Genomic DNA, 18,694 nt, shown 5'->3' on the forward strand with positions numbered 1-18,694 from the left:
TTTCTCATGCAAACAGAAAAGGCCACTTGCCTCATCAGGATTCCATATCTGGACCACTTCATCTGTGGTAATGACCGAGATGAGCTCCTCACTCCCCACCGGTTTCACCCACTGCATCTTGCTCTGGAGAGAGAGAAAATTATTTCAACAAAACCGAAGTCAGCAATGCACAAATCCAGCTACCTTTCATGCAGTCTGGCGTTGGCACCCAGAAACCACTGCGACTGCTAAAATTGGTCTGCTGTTTGCTCCACAAGGTGACTGTTCAGCATGCTCAGTTGCCTGCTATAGCCCTAAACATCCCCCATCGAGTGTTCGAAAAAGCCCCCTCGATTGAGGCTACTACCAATTAAGTGCTTCTTGACCAATGGTTTCCCATAGAGGCAAGGCAATGATGCTTGCCAACAACCCTCCGAAGAATAAAATGCTTGACATAAAAATCAGACAATTTTTTTCAAAAAATTCCTTTGAGGGCTGCCAATTTAACTGTAATTTCCTGCTGTTTATGCTGTTTTATCTCTCCAGAGTTGTACACTTTCTTAAGGTATGGTTGTGCCCATCTAAGATGGCTGAAAATTATTTAATTTATTATTTTTCTTTCTCCCATTTGCTTATTACGGTTCAACAACGGTTTCGGTATGGTCACGTGCAGCGCCTCCTCTTACGGGGACAGCTCAAGTGATGATTAGTGATGTTTTTACAGTGAACCCTGAAATAAAAAATTCAACCACAGGGGCACATTTTCTTAAAAATTAAAAAAACTTGAATCCTTTTACGATCGGGTGTTTCTGGCCGTGATGCACCCCCAGTGTCGGCTTGGGTTTCCAGAATATCAGAGAAGGAGCATAGTGATTTATTTGACTATGACAGGGTCCGCAACATAACACATTGAAAGGAAAGAGCGTGGGTGAGCAATCGCCTTTCTTTCAGATATTTTCAAGTTTGCCATGCACGCTTCCGGGAAGACCACCCCACTGTTTCAACATCAGAATCTGATGCTGTGGAACTCACACCCCTTCCTCGCATGAGAAACTCTCAGAATGCGAATCCAAGCTCGGCTCGTATTCGGATTGGAATCTGAAGAACCATTTGCTCCTGTCCGCAGTCAGCCATCCGAAAGTAACCACGCGCATGGAGGGCGCACTTTCAGCAGCTCGCACAATGCACAAAAATGACGCGTTGCGAAATCATGATTGCAGATAGTCAAAAGGGGATACAACATTGATACCACAATCTCGTTTGCTGCTGACAGCGGCAAGTGAGGGCGCGGCGAGCGAGTGAAAGCCGCAATTGAGTCATGTTTCTGTCTATTGGAGAGGCAACGGCACGCTACGCTAACTTGGTAGCAGACGTGGGAACAGAATAATAGTAATAGCAGGGGTGACACAGCTTAATGAGATTTGGGAGCAGATTTTGGAGCAGCGAAATCTCGATTTTGGAGCAGAAGAACCTTGATTTGGAGCAGGAGAACGACATTTATTACGTCACCTTAGGAGCCTAAAAAAATCAAATTTTTGGCAACTCGGGGGGCAAAAGTGCACTTTTGCCCCCCGAACGTACATAATAACATTGAAACAGGCTTTCAATAAAGTTTTTTTCTACCAGAATATCACAAGGTACGAACTGCACTACCCTTTTACAAACCATTTTTCAATTTTTAGGCTCAATGCATAGATAGCGTGGAGCGCCGTTGAAAATATCGAATTGAAAAATTAAGCACTTGCAAAGCATTTTTATTACCATGTGAATGTCGAAATTATTGTTTTTCTGAATCCCCAGACTCTGCTGTCCCCTCACTTTGCGCAGCTTTTGCCGTGGCTCTTACGCGCAAGAGCCACGGCAAAAGCTGCGCAAAGCGAGGTGACAGTCGTCACACCCCACCAGCCCTCCCATATCAATCCTGAAAGTGCACATTCACTACGATCGTAATTTGAGCAACATTGGTATGTTTGGCCACCACTCTTTTGGCAATAAATTTCACTTCAGATAGATGGACCATTATTGATTGATTGATTGTAGGGTTTAACGCGCCGACGCAACGCAGGCGATGAGGCGCGCCGTAGTGGAGGGCTCCGGATTAATTTTGACCACCTGGGGATCTTTAACGTGCGCCGAAATCTCGTACACACAGGCGTTTTTGCTTTTCGCCTCCATCAGAAAAGCGGCCGCCGCGGCCGGGAATCGAACCCGCGACCTCGTGCTCAGCAGCGCAACGCCTTAGCCACTGAGCCACCGCGGTGGGTAGATGGACCATTATTACTAGCGTGCAATAACAGCCCGTCCTGCTATCGGCGAACCCTGTTTGAACATTTTGCGGCGATGTGCCTGCGTCACCCCTTTTGCAGTGTCGATCGTCCCATTCCCGCCGCTTGCAAGTTCGCTGTCGCAGGCATCAATAGAGAGTTTTAGCAGTCCGTCCGTTCCGTTGTGTACGTTGTTACCGGGTTGACCAGAACCAGTCTGGGCACTTGGGCATTCGTCGCGATAGGGTGATTAGTTCCACGGGCCTGCCTTCGCCATGTCCGCGCCTCCTCGCCCTTCCGTGCGCGCAGGCGGGCCCCAGTCAACATGGTAACAACGTACACGACGGAACGGACCGACTGCTAAAACTCTCTAATAACTAAGCATTTTAAAACACCGCAACGAGTCCAAAATTTCACTTCAGGCACGCACCGCGCCTTACACTCAAACAACATGAATTCTCGTCTTTCGAGTCAAACAACTTCCTGCAACAGGTCAAACGACTAAATGCAAACGCAGCAACCCCCATAACCAAAACCACGGTAGAAATCGGCGTGAACAACGAGCCTCTGCCTGAACCACGAGCAACTGCTTCGCCCGGCAGCCATGTTTTCCAATCTTCACCACACCAAGATGGCAGCGCGCCCAGTAATGTCGTTCTGGAGATGCTGGGAATTTTTTCCATCAGCTCGTCCAAAGAGTTTGTCGCCTCAGCACACATAAGTGTTTTTCTACAGGACTTTGCAATGGTTTTCGGTGGGAAAACTTTTAAAAACTCATAGAATATAACATCACGTGCAACCTGACATTGTGACTTTCGAAAAAACTATCTCGGGAACAATTTTAGGCAGGTTTCCTATTGAATGATCACTCAATTAAACCTTTACAAACAGCAAAACCTCGTGGGTGCTGAAAAATTATGCCATCCGTAAGCATTTTACCCCACCGAAACTGACCGGAGCATTAAATTCTTGGCGCGAGCAGTCTGGCGCAATTCTTGCAATTTTCAAGCTTTTGGAGCAGCCTGGTGCAGGAAAACAGATTTGTATCAAAACTGCGCAATATGCACAGCTGTCTCACTTGTTTTAGTAATAATAATAATAATAATAATAATAATAATAATAATAATAATAATAATAATAACAATAATAATAATAAACCTAGAAACTAGGGGTGTGCGAATATCAATTTTTTAATTTCGAAGCGAATTCGAATAATAAAAACAAAGTTCGAATCGAATCGAATATTTTTCGAATATTTTTCGAATACGAATACTTATTGTTTTTTGTAAAATTAAAGTTTTCACCATCTAGAGACACAAAAACTGCAACTTTATTGCACAACAAATCATACAAAGTAAAATTAGAAATTACACAATACCATTGCACTCAACACTTAAATGTTAACTGCTCGACATGTTCGGGGAGCAGTGACAACCTCCTGCTCGTCACGACTCCACCAGATACCGAAAGCAGCCGCTCACTTGAGACACTAGTGGCTGGCATGCCCGCGCCCGTGCACATTGCCGCGCGCTGATACAGTAAAATCTCGATGATACTAATCTTGCGGGACCGCGAAAAATATTCGCATCATCCGAAATTCGTATGAACCAACACAGACCAAAAAAGTGAGCGCTGAAAAAAGTTTTCGTTTATTTCTTCTTACTTTCGCGTGAAGAAATTCGTGATTTTTTCTGCCTTTTTTTTAACCCCCATGTCGCAAAGCAGTCCTTTCTGGAGCACGTAAAGCTTCGCGCTCGTCTCCTCACTCGCTGTGCCCAAGCTCACTACACGGCGCAACAGTCAAGCGTGACCGCATGGTGCGTTTTTGCACGCGATTCGCTCGCCTCGGCTCTGCGAGCGCTGTATTTTCACGCCTGCATCGACGATTTCGCGCCCGCGGTAGCGCCTACCTCGGTCAGAAAATGACGCACGACGCGCGCGGCAGAATGGAGGAGCCTGACTACTTGCGATGAAGTCGAGACAGCCGGCTTGGCTCCACCGGAGATGGTTAGGCTTAGCACCCCGACAAATATTTTACGGGCACTTTCTAGCGCCGCAGATGATGTTTTAAAGTACCGTTTTCGCATGCATTATCAGCTCCTTTACCGCACAAGCAACTTCGTGTCTCCCTTGAGCCGCATTTTAAAGAGCGGTTAGAAACGGTCGCTCGAGCGCCCGCGCCACTTCGCGGCTGGAACCAACGCCATGTTGACGCCGCCGGCCGCGCCGCGCGCAGCGTGGGGGTGGTTTCCCGGCGGTGTCAGCGCGCGTTCGGCGTGCGCAGAGCGTTTTCGCGAGCAGAAAACAACACCGATACAGTCTGCGAAAGCACGTACCGTTCGCCGTGTATATGCTTCGCCACTTTGCTGCTGAGACACGATCTGAATTTTTTTTTTTTTTTAGTTTTGGGTGGTTCGAATATTTCAAACCATAAAAGTGTCATTCGAATCGAATCGAATACCAAAAAATTCGAATCGAATATTCGAAGTTTCGAATATTCGCACACCCCTACTAGAAACCCATTGCGAATGGCACAACAACCCTTGCACCCGTAATCGCACGCGTGCCGCATGGTCACTCATACCAACAGAGTACAGCGCACAGAGCGACCATGCCCCCCAGAAAAGACGGGTAGGCACAGTCGGTCCGTACTCTTCAATGTACTGTCAAGGGAGCTTGCGAGTGAAAATACGAGCTACAAGGAAGATCCAACAAATGGCGAGAACAGTCCAGGTGCGCAGGCTTTGTGCTATGGCGTGAATTTTTAAACACGCAATCGAGAACGTACCGGTATGGCAGTAACAGCGAAAGGGTTAAAGGCCCAACTATGGATGCCCAAGGAAGGACAGTGTCACCTTTAAAGATAGTGCAGCGCAGCTGCCACGAGATTTACGGCCGTTAATAGATATGCCAAAAGTGCCATGACACACTGGGACGGTTTAAAGCTGAGGCCTCCACGGCTCTCTACAGCAGTGGTACAGTTGCAGGCATTTCAAGTTTTACACTAATGCCATACACCTTAATTTCTATTCCCAAACGCCAGGCATATTTGTGTCCCACCAAAGGCAAGAATGTTACACCTGTTCCACATAGTACCCCATGCAAAATTTGCTTCAATACTTCGTTCCGGTTCTTTTCTGATCGTCTTATGCATGCTAACTCTAAAAAAATCTGCAGGTTAAAAAAAAAAAAGCATTTTAAGATTGATGCCTATTACTTTTCTGCTGGCACCTTAGGCATGACAATTACCTAAAAAATCTACATATTTATGAACTTCAGGCTTGATTTCCTTCTTTTTCTTTCAGTTCACGTCATCAGCATGCCAAACACTCGTTTTCTTTTTAAAGGAGCCATGAAGAGAAAATGCAAGTTGGTTTTATTCGAAAGATTTCGTGTTTTATAGTGCCCCCAGCGCTTGTCCGGATACAAACAGTGCTTTATTCACTGAGGAATTAAACAATTTAGGTTAAAATTTTGATTTTCCCGCTCAATCGTGCGTTTTCGAGGCCCCAAATGACATCACAGGAACCGACTGCTCTGCAGCCTTGAGTACCTTCATTCACGCATCCGCCGTACAGGGTAGAGACACGTATACGCTGGCGCTGCCATTTTCGGTTGCTCACTCGCCGCCGAAGCAAGTCAATGTGTCAAAACCGCGCTAAAATTATCGCCGCAACGCGGTTTACTGAAAAAGTTTGAATCATATTGTCTGTTTCGCGCTGCTAGGTCTCGTGGGAAACGAAAAGAATAACGCGTTGAGCCCGTTGGCCCAATTGCGGCGGCACGGGACCGTTCAAAGGTTGTCTCCACCCTGTACAGCGGTGTTGGTTTGTTCCCGCGTTTCTTTACGTTCCGTAACCTAGATGGCGCCACCATACCGTGGCAAGCATTTGGTTTGTTTTTGCCCGCATTTAAACCTGGTTTGTTTTTGTTCTGGGAGAAAATATTCGTTCCCTGAAACAGTGCTCGCTCGACAAATGGGGTCACGTAAGACACCGTTGCTTGCGTCAATCGGCCAGTGTCGTCTGAGACAACCCCAAGCCCCGTAGTGCTGTGCAGCTAAACCAAGCATGCTGTGCGCAGTACGAACAGCAGAACGCATCAGTACTTCAATGTTTACATGTGCTTTCGTAACTTCCACTGTTTGTTCCATCATTCTTATTGCTTTGTAAAGAATGTGCCCTAAATTTAAGCGCAAATCGCTCGTTCGTCTAGTTTGTAAGCTCTACCTAATTTGCGTTTGCTTCTGCCAGCCTCCGCCAATCGCAGAGCTTAGCTCATGTGACATAGGTTCTGTTGCGGGAAATGAGCTGGTGGGTCGCATGACCATTCCCGTTTTTCCTAATTATGTAGCTTATTTGAGCGAAGTTTACGTTAAAAGTGGTGTCAGTATGATTCTAACGAGACAATCTTTTGAATGAACCAAAGTTGTGCTTTCTCTTCATGGCTCTTAAGCACTGCAGGCTTTTCCAAACTGAGGGTGCGTCTTCTTTCGCATCTAGAAAGCTTTTTGTCAGCCTGCGACAGCGGTCAACTTCCCTATCCGCACCTATTTAAATCAACAGCAGGTTATTGATGAAGCCAATTTAAATTTCGCCTCTCAGCATTCTGAGACAATTGGCGCAATTAGTGGGTAATAGACACACTAGCCTGCGACTTTTGCTCTTCAATTTCGCTGTTCCAGCTGAAGGTGATTATGGTTAAAAAAGATTAAAAATGGTTAAAAAAGACGTGAAGTCTCCAAACGTTCGACATGTTTACTTCCGTATCACTAGCAGACCAGTGCCTGTTGTGATGTGTGTTTTTCGGGTGGCTCACAGCCCACATTTTTTTTTTTTCACTGAATGCTTTGGCCTTCTAAAAGTATCTCCCAGTTCCCCCTTTCCCCCCACTGATTGACATGCTGCCTTTTCTTTACTCGTTTCCTCGCTGCATTTTCAAGGTCTGCCAACAAGCTACTGCCACAAGACTGGGGCCTATCATGCCTACATGCACACACAGATGCAGCATGCACCCAACCGCCGCCACACTCACGACAGAGCAATCACAGTTGATGGTTGTCTGCAGGGCATCATCTTCGTCCGTCTGGCTGATGTCAAACAGGTTGACCAGGCCGTCCATGCTAGCAGAGGCCATGCAGTTGGGCTTGGCCGGGTGGAACTTGATCTGATGCCCACAGGAAACATGAGTTGTGGTTTGCTAACCTGCACACGGCTTCGCTTCTGAATGGGCTCACCCGCTGCCGGGTGCCCACGACTGCCTACGCTCACTTCCACCCTCCTTTGACCCCCGGGGAACCAAAATAGTGCACAACAAGTCGACTGATTTGCCCAAGAAATAAGCTAAACACATCGAGACTGCAATGCAGAAAATGGTCTTTCGAAGTTCCTCACACAGCATTCAGAGCAAAGCAACACCATCCGTGACTTTTCCTTGTAACACTAGCTTTGCTTCTCAGCCAGTGCAAATGCATGCAAAGATCTTTTGTATCCAGGGACGCCATATGGATGCAGAGGTAAACTATACCGCCTTGGCCTTTTCTTTTTTGGTGAGCGTGTGCGCGCGGTGGTATGTCCAATTCATGACTAATTTTGAGCTTCCTTCGTTAAAAGTGGTTCGGAAAGAGAGGTCTTGAGAAGCCAAGGGGTCCACATGAATGCCAGGGTTCGTACAGGATCCAGAAGCAAAAATTCAAGGGTTTTCAAGGACTTTCAAGGACCAGAAAACCGATTTTCAAGGTCCCAATCTAATGTTTTATCTGAGATTATTTAACTTTTTCAACACAATGCAAAAGTTTTTTTATTGCACAATACCTAAGCACATTAGTGCACATTTAGATAGGCGCTAACGGGTTCATGAGTGCTCCCACGCCTTTTTTTATTTCATGATTGGTGTTTTTCTTTTTTCTTGCTGTTTTGCTCAGGCTGTCTTATTTCTAAACTTAGTTAATGCTGCCTGCATCTCTGGCTTTGTCAGCAAGGGTATCAGATGAAATTAAATCGGCGAGTGTTGTTGCAAGGCAGGACAAACTATGTACACGTCTGCCATTTGAATGTAAAAGCAAACGCAGATGGAGCATATGAGGCACAGCAAACATGCAATGAGCGAGCGTCCACAGACTAGATGGAAGATGCAAGATAGAAAACACAAGCCGGCTTTCACTGGATTGTATCCTGACATGGATTGGATTGAGAAGTGCCTGCTCGCAATGTTGCCTCGTAATGAAAATTCACCAAACTTGTTGCATTTTCACGCAATACACTGACATTTGATTTTGCGATGTTCCTTTACATTTGTTAACACATAAAATCCACGACAAAACACTTTAAATTCTCGTGAAAAGACAGGGCCATTGATTCTCTCCAGGAAAATCAAGGGTTTCCAAGGACCATTTAAAAATTCCAGGACTTTCAAGACCTTGAAATAGGCACTTCTAAATTCAAGGGTTTTCAAGGTTTTCAAGGACCTGTGCGAACCCTGGAATGCATTTAAAGCACCTGCACAGCTCCAACTGCACACCCAGCCTGCTTGCTTCAAGCAGCAGTGTTTTTGGAAACATTTTTATGGCAGTCCAGCTAGTGTTGTTGACACATGGTAATGCTAATTTTTTCCGAGAATAATTACACCCTTCTGAGTACTCCAATCAAAAAACATTGAATTTGGCTGAAAATTTGTCACATGCAACCATTTCCTCCCTTATCAGTCCTCAATCCAGCCATAAAACAAGGAGCAGCAGTTCCGAGAGGAACCTCTCCTCTGATCCCACCTGCGAATTTCCTTGGTTTTCTCTTTCTGACTGACAACCAGTACACGGTGAATGCTAAAAGATGCATCACATTAAAAATTGTTCCATCTTCACATGCCCTAGCCCCCCCCCCCCCCCCCAAACAATGCTTCCCCCCTTAAATATGTACACACACTTCGGCACTTTCATACAGGGTGATGGATCGTGTGTGCAGGTAATAAGAATTTTATTTGCATAAACTAAATAAAACAAGAGAATATGAAATAAATGTCTGAGCAGATAAAAGTGCCCACCACCATATGGCATCGATACAACTGCTTACCTGGGTTATGTCGTCATTATGAGAATCCCAGTAGCCACCAAGGATTTTGTTGCTCCTGAAATCCCTGCAGAGAGATGACACAACTTGTGGAAATTGGCTAGTGAGATTTCTGCACGCGAAAGCGGCCGCGGACATCACAGCCGTGTTGGCAACGCAGGAAAGTTCACTGCTCGGCCACCGGAACGCTGTTGGAGCTTTTTGCTCCATGGCTAAGCTCGTTGAAAAAGCCTCACTTTTCGTTCCAATCTTGACAGAGTGGAACGAAAATTTCACCGCCGTGGACCGTTTCACAAGATTCGCGCGATGCTGCCGCGCATAAATCCATCGATGTTTTTCTCGTTTAGCCACACCTACCACAAAGCCGATATTTTCCCCGGATGTGAAGTCTGAGCCTAGAGGCCCATCAACATCGTCAAGCAACCCTATGGCACGTCATGTGACGGGAGAGACATGCGCAGAGGTACAGTGTACTAGAGGATAGAGGTGTGTCGTGCGGGGGAAAAGCCAACGGAGAGCGCGGGTCCCAGCTGGTGAACGCCTCTTGTATGTTTTTTTTTTCCCTTTCAAACCTTCATGAGAAGCAAGATTGAAAGCTGCTGCTGAAGAGCTGGTAAGTAGCAGCGCCTTTTTTGAAAAGAACTTGATTTTTCATGGCAGTTCGTGCAACTTTGCTTATCTCGAAAATCCACTTATCTCGAAATATTTCCCGGTTTTTACTACTTCGAGTTAATGAGGTATTACTGTATATGTTGCTTGAAAATTTACTTAAGATCGCCTGGACTGAAAAGCAGTCCACAAAATCAGTCAGGGAGCATTGTGTTTATATTAATTATCTTCAAATCATTACCTGTTGCCATAAATTGTAGCACTGTCTCAAAGTTTCTCGACACTTGGGGGTAAACCCAGCCTACCCAGCAGCAAAATCAAAGCAGACATACATTTGCCAGCATAACGTAACCCTGATTTCAGTTAACAGCACTTTATACAATTACTTCATGGTAGCAGAATTTAAGAGGAGTAAAAGACAATTCTTATGAAACTGGTACGGATGATTTGATTCGATTGATTGTGGGGTTTAACGTGTCGACACTACCCAGGCGATGAGGCGTGCAGCAGTGGAGGGCTCCGGATTAATTTTAACACCTGGGGATCTTTAACACGTGCCGAAATCTTTAACACACGGGCATTTTCCCTTTTCGCCTCCACCAGGAAAGTGGCCGCCGTGGCCGGGAATCGAACCCGCATCCTTGGGCTCAGCAGCCAGGAAGGGATGATTTGCTCCCTTGCCATTACCAGACACATTTTGTTACAAGTTATGAGTCCCAATCAGCAAGTGAGTAAGTATTGGCTGAGAAAAGCTACCATTATCTCTCTCTTCTGAACAAACTGACGGTGTCAGAGAATGGATTGCTATTTTATGCTTCAGAAAAATCCTATCTCCTTAAAATTCACTTGGCTTTTTTGTAACTGCATTTCCCAAATCAGATTTCATTCACTCTAAATAAATGGAAAAAGACAAAATCTTGCTGCACTGTGCAGTTTCGAAATGACAGGGCATGAAACGAGTGTTTTCTTATCCTTAGGTTGGTGGAAAAACGAGATAACATTTCAAAATTCCTTGTCTGACATGCTTTCTTTACTGGGCTTCATATTCATATTGATCCAGCTCTAGTTTCTTGAGCCCATATGCCCCTTAGGTAGTTGCTTAAGTTTGTACAGGATTTTTAACAAAAATTCAACAGAAGCCACAAAATTACAAATTTCTTGCCCTAGAGCAGATATCCCCACTTCTGTTGTTTTACTAAGGCTGTTGGCTTTGGCATACAGAGTAATGTCGTTTTTGGTTTCAGCATCTTCTGCAAATTGATCTGCAGACTTGCTCCGGCTTCTGAGAACTTGCACAAATTTTGTCTTCTTTTTCTCCATATGCTCCAACTCTACCTCAGCTGCTTCTCTCTTTTGATTTTCCTGCACATTCACTGCTACTTTGTTTGGCTCCTTAAGGCATGTGGCCTACATTAGACACCTCGAGTGCAAAGATGCCCCCAGTACCTTCGATGTGGGCACACTAAGCAGGCCCCCCCCCCCCAGCCTCAGATAATGAGCATGGAGTATATCCCTCGTGTACAGATAGAAGACTTCCACCAATATGGCAGCCTTTTGCTACTGTCACGCAAATCTATGCCTCTCTTTCTTCCAGTGGTCTCAAGCAGTGCAAAAGAGAAAAACAATACAATTCTATCTACTAAAAGACCCTAAAGATCCCCCCTCCCCCCCCCCCCTAAAATCGATAGATTACTTCTTTATATCTCCTTAGTTTTGTTTGGCAATGCCGCCCCTTTTTTGTAGTTTTTCCGCACCTGACCCGAAAGATCGCCCATTCATACCGTATTTTTCACTTGATATCTCTGTGCTTTGGGCAGGCGTTCTCTCAGAACTGTACGGTATAATACATATCAGGGGTGAAACAGGGTAAATGGGATTGGGAGCAGTCAAAATTGCCTTTTGTAGCAGGCTTGGAGCAGCCACAAAGACCATTTGTCAGGGCTGGCACAGGCCCCTGCCAATTAAAGGGATCCTGCAACATTTTTTGAGCAGTGCAAGTAAACCTGCCCGACGTTTAGATTACACTACCAGCTATACCTGAGCCAAATATTACACGGACATGTGATGCGGTGAGCGCACAAATCACTGCGAAAGTAGAAAAACCAACCGCGCTCTCTTCAATTTTTCTCATTATGCACCTGGCAGGACCTAAACGACATCATTGCGGCTATGGCTGTCGCTGGTCAACTTCGCAGCTTATTTCTCGCAATTCCTATGATGATCCTCCGTCGTCGGCGCTGTGTAGCAACCTCTTCTATGGCTGAACCTGTATGCACAGTTTTGGCGTTTATTTTGTGTTTTTAATGCGCGCATAGTTTGAGTGATTAACTCAATACTCCCCTTTCAACGAGAGAACTCGACAACAAACGCTTATTGCTTCAAAAACGCCTTACCAGCCTGAGCGTGCGCTTGCGAGCAGGCAGCCATGTCTGCTGTTTGGTGGCACCAGACCAGAAATACACCCCTCCACGTTTCGGAGAAAAGGAGAAAACTTCTTGGCCATGTCGAGGGCCGCCGAAGGGAATGCCGCGAGCTGCCCCCCTCTCCGAGAGAGAGCACGCAGCTTTCGTCGTGTTGTCCGTGGTCGGGTTGAAAGGGAACAACTATGCGCAATTTCTCATCGCGCGTAGCTTCAATGACAGTGAACAGATTTTCATAATTCTTGCGGGAGGAGATGGCTGAGACAATAGACTTTTACCCCAAAATGCATTGATGGTAAGTGGTGCAGGGTCCCTTTAAGTTTAATCTATTTATCTACTATATTGGGCCTTCTACTGTGCACTAGAACCTATTCCGAATCATGAACGCAATTCTTGTACTATATCTGGAAATTCATATGTGGAGTTATCTACCTTCGGCCCCAGCGAGCGTGCCACGTTATCACAGTTCAAAGAGTAACCTCACGCGCAGAGTTGAAGGGGATCGAGTAACAGGCCTCGCTTAGCGTCTGGTAGACGGCAGTGTTAAGCGAACTCACAGCGGCACTCCGTAAAACAAGGCGTTTGCTTGCATTTTGTTTATCGGACAGCAGTTTCAGTACGTGTGAAGCAGAACATAGCTTTGCCTTCGCCTGTCACAGGGTTGCGAGAGTCGACAAACGTACGCTGTAGACTACATAACGAGTGCGCGTTAAGGGGGGACGCGGGTCTTAGAATGGTCCAAAATCGCGAAAATACGCATTTTAGGAAAAACACATTTTTGAAGTCTTTGTACCTTCAAGCACCTACTCTAAAAGTTTCACCGCTGAATTTGATCGGGAATAATCTCAAAAACGACTTTGAAAATGCAGCGGGAGCCGCAAAACGCCGAAAAACGGGCTAAAAAAGCTTGAACTTCGCGCGCGTGCCACACTCGAAGCAGACTGCCGGCGGCGGCCATCTTGGGCTCGCTTTGTAGCTGAACTCTTTGTGCGTATTATGCGCCAACTCAAAATGGCGTCGCATGAGGAGAACGAGCGGTACCGCCGATTTACCGAAGGTCGTTTCGGAGCCGCTGGTTGGCAGGAGCAGGCGCGCTCGAGTCGAGCCCCCCTAACTAACTAACTAAGTGGTTCGAGTGAAAAGGAAAGGAGATGCACTGGGGATATTATTGAGCCCAGCTGGGGGCTCACCTGCATACAACCCACCTGCATACAATTGATCTACTCACCTGCTCACCTGCATACAATTGATCTAGGGGGTGATGCTATTTTTATTGCTCTGTCATTGTTTACCTATTTGCAGAAATTAATAAAAATGAGGCAATTTTATACGAATTGCTGATATCAAATGTTCACCTCTTTCATGCTTTGCAAAAGTCTTCAAAATTAATAAAAATAGCATAGCCCCCCAGAGTAGACCTTTGGCATTATGTCCGTATAAATCACCATTGAGTTTGCTAAAGCGAAATTGCTCTAAACCCCCGTAAGAAATGCCTCAATAAATAAATTTCAAAGTGTTGTATTTCTTGAACAAATGAAGCTATGTCAAAACCAATTACATATGCCTCAATAAATAAATTTCAAAGTGTTGTATTTCTTGAACAAATGAAGCTATGTCAAAACCAATTACATATTTGAAATCAGTGTAAAAAACTGCTTAAGACTGCCAATATTCATCTAGCTGGCACTAATAATAAAAAAAATTGTCTAAAGACCCACCTCCCCCCTTAAAAGGAATAATTATAACGCTGGACCATCCTCCACATAAGCAAAGCTAACCCCAAAGTACACGGGTGAAAATGAGTAATTACCTCACAATACAGGCAAACTGAATTAACGAGCGAGGGCAAAGCGTCCTGGACCCTGTTCATTCAGTACATGCAGAAACATCCGCCAAAAATGGTCGACTAAATTGAAGTTCACCTCCAATAAACTACAACCTTTCATGGAAAAATTATTCTGTTTTCTATACATTTTCGATGTGACATAAGAACATTTCACTCACTTTTGGTCATTTTTCATTTATTGCAGTGCAGCAGACGGCACAGGCAAGCAAAACCGTGCAAATGCGACAAAGAAATCCAAAGTGAAGCGGAGAAGGCGTGTAATGCCTGCGGCCTTACAGCTAAGCAAAAGCCAACTTCCATAGACGCTTATAGCCTTGATGAAACCGAAACAGCAGCCGCATTGAAACCAAAAACACGATGTTTCAGCCAAGCTTTCGGGCATGGGGCATCACAGCGGTTGTATCTCGCAGCTTAATTCGGGCGCGGCACTGGTAAACGAGTTTGGTGCAGGTAAACACGTTTGGCGCTCAATGGCGCAGCTGCTCCACCCGATATATGTATAACAGGGTTCGTACGGGCTTCAAAAGCAAAAATTCAAGGGTTTTCAAGGACTTTTAAGGACCAGAAGGCACAATTTCAAGGTCCCCATTTAATGTTTTATCTGGGAATATTTGTAACTTTTTCAACACAATGCAAAATTTTACTGCCCAATACCTAAGCATATTAGTGCACATTTAGATAGGTGCTAACGGGTTCTGCTAACGGGTTCGTGAATGCTCTCCAGCTTTATTTTTTATTTCATAGTTGGTATTTAGAAGTTTTTTTCTTTTTTCTTGGTGTTTTGCCGAGGCTGTTCAGCTTCAAAACTTAGTTAATGTTGCCTGCATCTCCTGCTTTGTCAGCAAGAGTATCAGCTGAAATTAAATCAGCAAGTGTTGCTGCCAGGCAGGACGAACTATGTACACGTCCACTATTTGCACGTAAAAGCAAACGCAGATGGAGCGTATGAGGCACAGCAAACATGCAATGAGCGGCCGTCCACAGACTAGATGGAACATGCAAGATAGAGAACAGAAGCCGGCTTTCACTGGATTGTATCGTGACATGGATTCTACTGAGGAGTGCTGCACCCAACGTCGCCTCGCAATAATGAGAATCCACCAAACTCGTAATTTCACGCAATACACTGACACTTGATTGTTAGAATGTTTCTTGACATTTTTAACAACTAAAATCCACGACAAACAATTTAAATTCTTGTGAAAAGACAGGGCCATTGGTTCTCTCCAGAAAAATCAAGGGTTTTCATGGACCATTTAAAAATTCCAGGACTTTCCAGGCCTTGAAATTGACACTTCTAAATTCAAGGACCTGTGCGAACCCTGAAATATATATATATATATATATATATATATATATATATATATATATATATATATATATATATATATATATATATATATATATATATATATATAAAATCTTATTTTGAAAACAACAAACTTTAGACATATGGTGGGTAGGTCTAGGCAGGGACTGGAGAATACTCTCCCACGTTAGACAGCCATGACAATCAAAAGTTGCAATAGCGGTAATAAATAGTTATTGCTTACTTTATTAACTTCTAGTTACTACTTTTTGAGGCTGTAATCAGTTACCCTGAGAGTTTATTTTTCAGTGCAGTACATTTATTTTAATTTCAAATGTCAGTTTGCTTACTCTATGGCTGTGAAGACAGCCTTTTTCACTTTGAATTTAGAGAAATATTTACATCACTATTTACTCATGTTCGCACTCTACAACTGTTAAGTGGCAGACTTGTACCTAGCTTGGAGCAAGGATGCCAAATAATGTACGAACTCTTTGTGCAAAACAAGCCATCGACACTCCGGCCAAAAAGCTCTTGGGTCGGGGGAAGAGAAATATGTGTAGAAAAAGGCGAAAGTGCTCACCAGAAGAGCAGGTACGAGTTCTCATCGTAGAGGTCCGTGCCAGCACACAAAAACTGCTCGTTGCAGTTGAAGTCAAAGCATGACAACGGCTTCACCTTCCCCTCTGTGTTGGCTGCACATGCCGACGGCAACAAATCGGCATTTTTACGTTGGTCACTTTTGAGGAGGGATTCTGCAAACTAAAAGCACTCCCAAAAAAACACTAAAAGCACCCCATCAGAGCACGCATCTACAACACACATAAGACCTTGCTGGACATAGCAGGGGTCCAGTACGTGGCAATGAGTGAGCAGAAAGCACAGCTATTCTGTATTAAGACTGTGACAAAAGAAGGAAGTATACACAATATGTACAGTATCATCTATGCAATTGCACTAAACCCTCGTCATTTTGAAATCGCTTTACTCGAAGTGTTTCGTGGTCCCCACTGCAATGTATCGAAAATAGTCTCCACTCTTAGCGATGTATTATGTTAGCGAAGCCACATTCCTACCCCAATGGCTTCGTTATAACGAGGGTTTATTGTATGTGTGTGTATATATATACACACACACGTATACATACATACACTGCAAAAGCCACCAAATTAGGCTGGTCAATGCCTCCTACAATTATTGTAATTGTAAACCAACACAAAGACAAACCTTCATCAGACAGTGCACAAGTATCCTTTTAAGGCAAAATATTAAGCTTCCAAATATAAAACGCCCCCATCGGCAAGCTGCATGGGATAATGCATATTTGCTGCCACAACCTTGCTGCTTGTCCTTTTACCATCTCTCCCCCATTCTCTGGAATGTAAGTAGATAGTGGCTAGTAGCTGGTGGCAAAACTGATCAGGGTTATTTTAGTCTCCTTTCACAAGAACTGATCAGGGCTATTTTAGTCTCCTTTCACAAGAACCAAACTGGCTGCAGCTCAATGCAGAAAAACTGATACAGCCATTCAAGGGGCAGACAAAAGGGTTGGGACTTTGGCCCAAGAACACTGGTCCAATGCTTAAAGCCTCAGCTCTGCACTGCTAGCTTAGTGGTGTGCAATAGAAGCAGCTGCAGTGCACTTCTCATGCAGTGTCATTTAGGTTTAACGAGGGCAGCAAATGGGATATTAGGCAAGCTAAACAATAGGGCTTGGAATGAACTCAGGCTTCGGTTTGGCCTGCACTGTCACAGTGCAGAGGGTGCAGTGAATGCTTTCTGCTTGCACAGCTTGCAAATGAAACAGGAAAACCTAGGTGCTTCCCTGCCCCAACCAGCTCACACACACACACACACAAAAAAAAAAAAAAGGAGAACAATGGCACAAGCACTGTACTGATGTGTCCTGGTCAAACATTCCATTAGCCAACAAGCACTGAAAAGCAGGAGAAAGGGGAATGCTAAAGCAGGCCGTGTTAAAGTCCCCCACCAAAGCATATGGCAAACAAGAACAGAAGGAAAATGCAAATTGTGCATCATTTCTCATGCATAAATGAATGGAGCAGAACATACATCATTAGAGGTTTCATTGCATACACTCACTTCGTGTGAAAGAAACTGTGTGCCAGTATGTAACAAGCTACACAGTTTTTGCCACGAAGTTTTCCAACTGGATCATAAGAAATCACAGGATATTCAAACTTAAAAATGTGGGTCAACTAATCTCTCTCTCTTTCTCTCTCTCAAAAATATTGAAATGTAGTTTTACTTCATCTTTGCAGACCCTCCAGTTATGACAAAGAAGGGGGAAAAGGGGGGGGGGGGGGACAATGCAGAAAAAGAAAGCACTGAAAAAAAAATCCACTTTTTTGGCTATTTTTCAGTGACTGCTTCCATGACAACAGTGTCGCATATCCCTGTGACCACCTTTAGCAGCAGTCAAACCCCCTATTCAGAACTTTGGTGCTACTTTATCTTTTTTTGCACCTTAATGTGTTTCAAGAACAAGACTGGCATTGAAGTGCATTTCCGCAATCTAATCAAGCCTGAAAAGAGGGCGCTCCTCTAAGTAGCCTGGCCCACCTAGGCACTCCTTTAACTGGTGAACATTGTGGACTACGGCAATAGTTAAACTGACTAACAGATTTGGTGCGTGATGTGCACGAAAGAGAAAGCTGAATAGCATGAAACGCTGTGTGGGAAAGCAGCCACTAACACACCAGGCAAGGCAAGCAAAGCGATGAGCAGTGACAGCATAGCGTGGCCTCCTGTAATCGTGAAGTGGCGTAGGCAGGTGCAGCTCGTCTCCAGTGGCCAGAAAGGAACGCAGCAAAACAAAGCTGCCTATGACTGGAAGGGGGCGACAGCAGGAGGAGAGCTGCACCAGGAAGCGGTCGCTAGAGGGGGCCACCATCAAATATCTGCAGTGATCTTAAGCCACAAGTCCTCTAGGAATACCTGGCTGATTACAACGGCCTGAAAGTGCTGCCAACAGTGTACCTCCCCACTGGTGCAAGAGCAAAGCCCTACCCCCGTGCTACATGCTGACTGGCTCGCCATGCACTCGTTAACTCTTTCGCTACCGCGCCTATCAAAATCGATCAATTTGATCGATACTTTTGGGAGCGCCTTTTCATAGCATTCCAGGCGTTTCTCGAACAAGTAAAGCTGTTCGGAGTTAGATTAGAAAATGGCCTTTCAAA

General features: G+C 44.9%; 1 protein-coding gene across 2 annotated transcripts in view; it reads right to left on the reverse strand.

Moving 5' to 3' along the window:
• LOC144148701 (uncharacterized) overlaps positions 1-18,694 on the reverse strand; it is a 46,526-nt gene that overhangs the window by 12,574 nt on the left and 15,258 nt on the right. For both annotated transcript variants that reach the window (XM_077680219.1, XM_077680227.1), the window contains exons 5-8: positions 16,075-16,186; positions 9,311-9,374; positions 7,278-7,409; positions 31-123 (exon numbers count right to left, since the gene is read on the reverse strand). In XM_077680219.1, coding sequence (XP_077536345.1) covers positions 31-123; positions 7,278-7,409; positions 9,311-9,374; positions 16,075-16,186 — 401 coding nt within the window. The remainder of the gene's footprint in view (positions 1-30; positions 124-7,277; positions 7,410-9,310; positions 9,375-16,074; positions 16,187-18,694) is intronic.

Source organism: Haemaphysalis longicornis, unplaced genomic scaffold, assembly GCF_048455015.1.
Source record: "Haemaphysalis longicornis isolate Haplotype H1 unplaced genomic scaffold, Haemaphysalis longicornis Haplotype H1 scaffold_1, whole genome shotgun sequence".
Classification (NCBI taxonomy): domain Eukaryota; kingdom Metazoa; phylum Arthropoda; class Arachnida; order Ixodida; family Ixodidae; genus Haemaphysalis; species Haemaphysalis longicornis.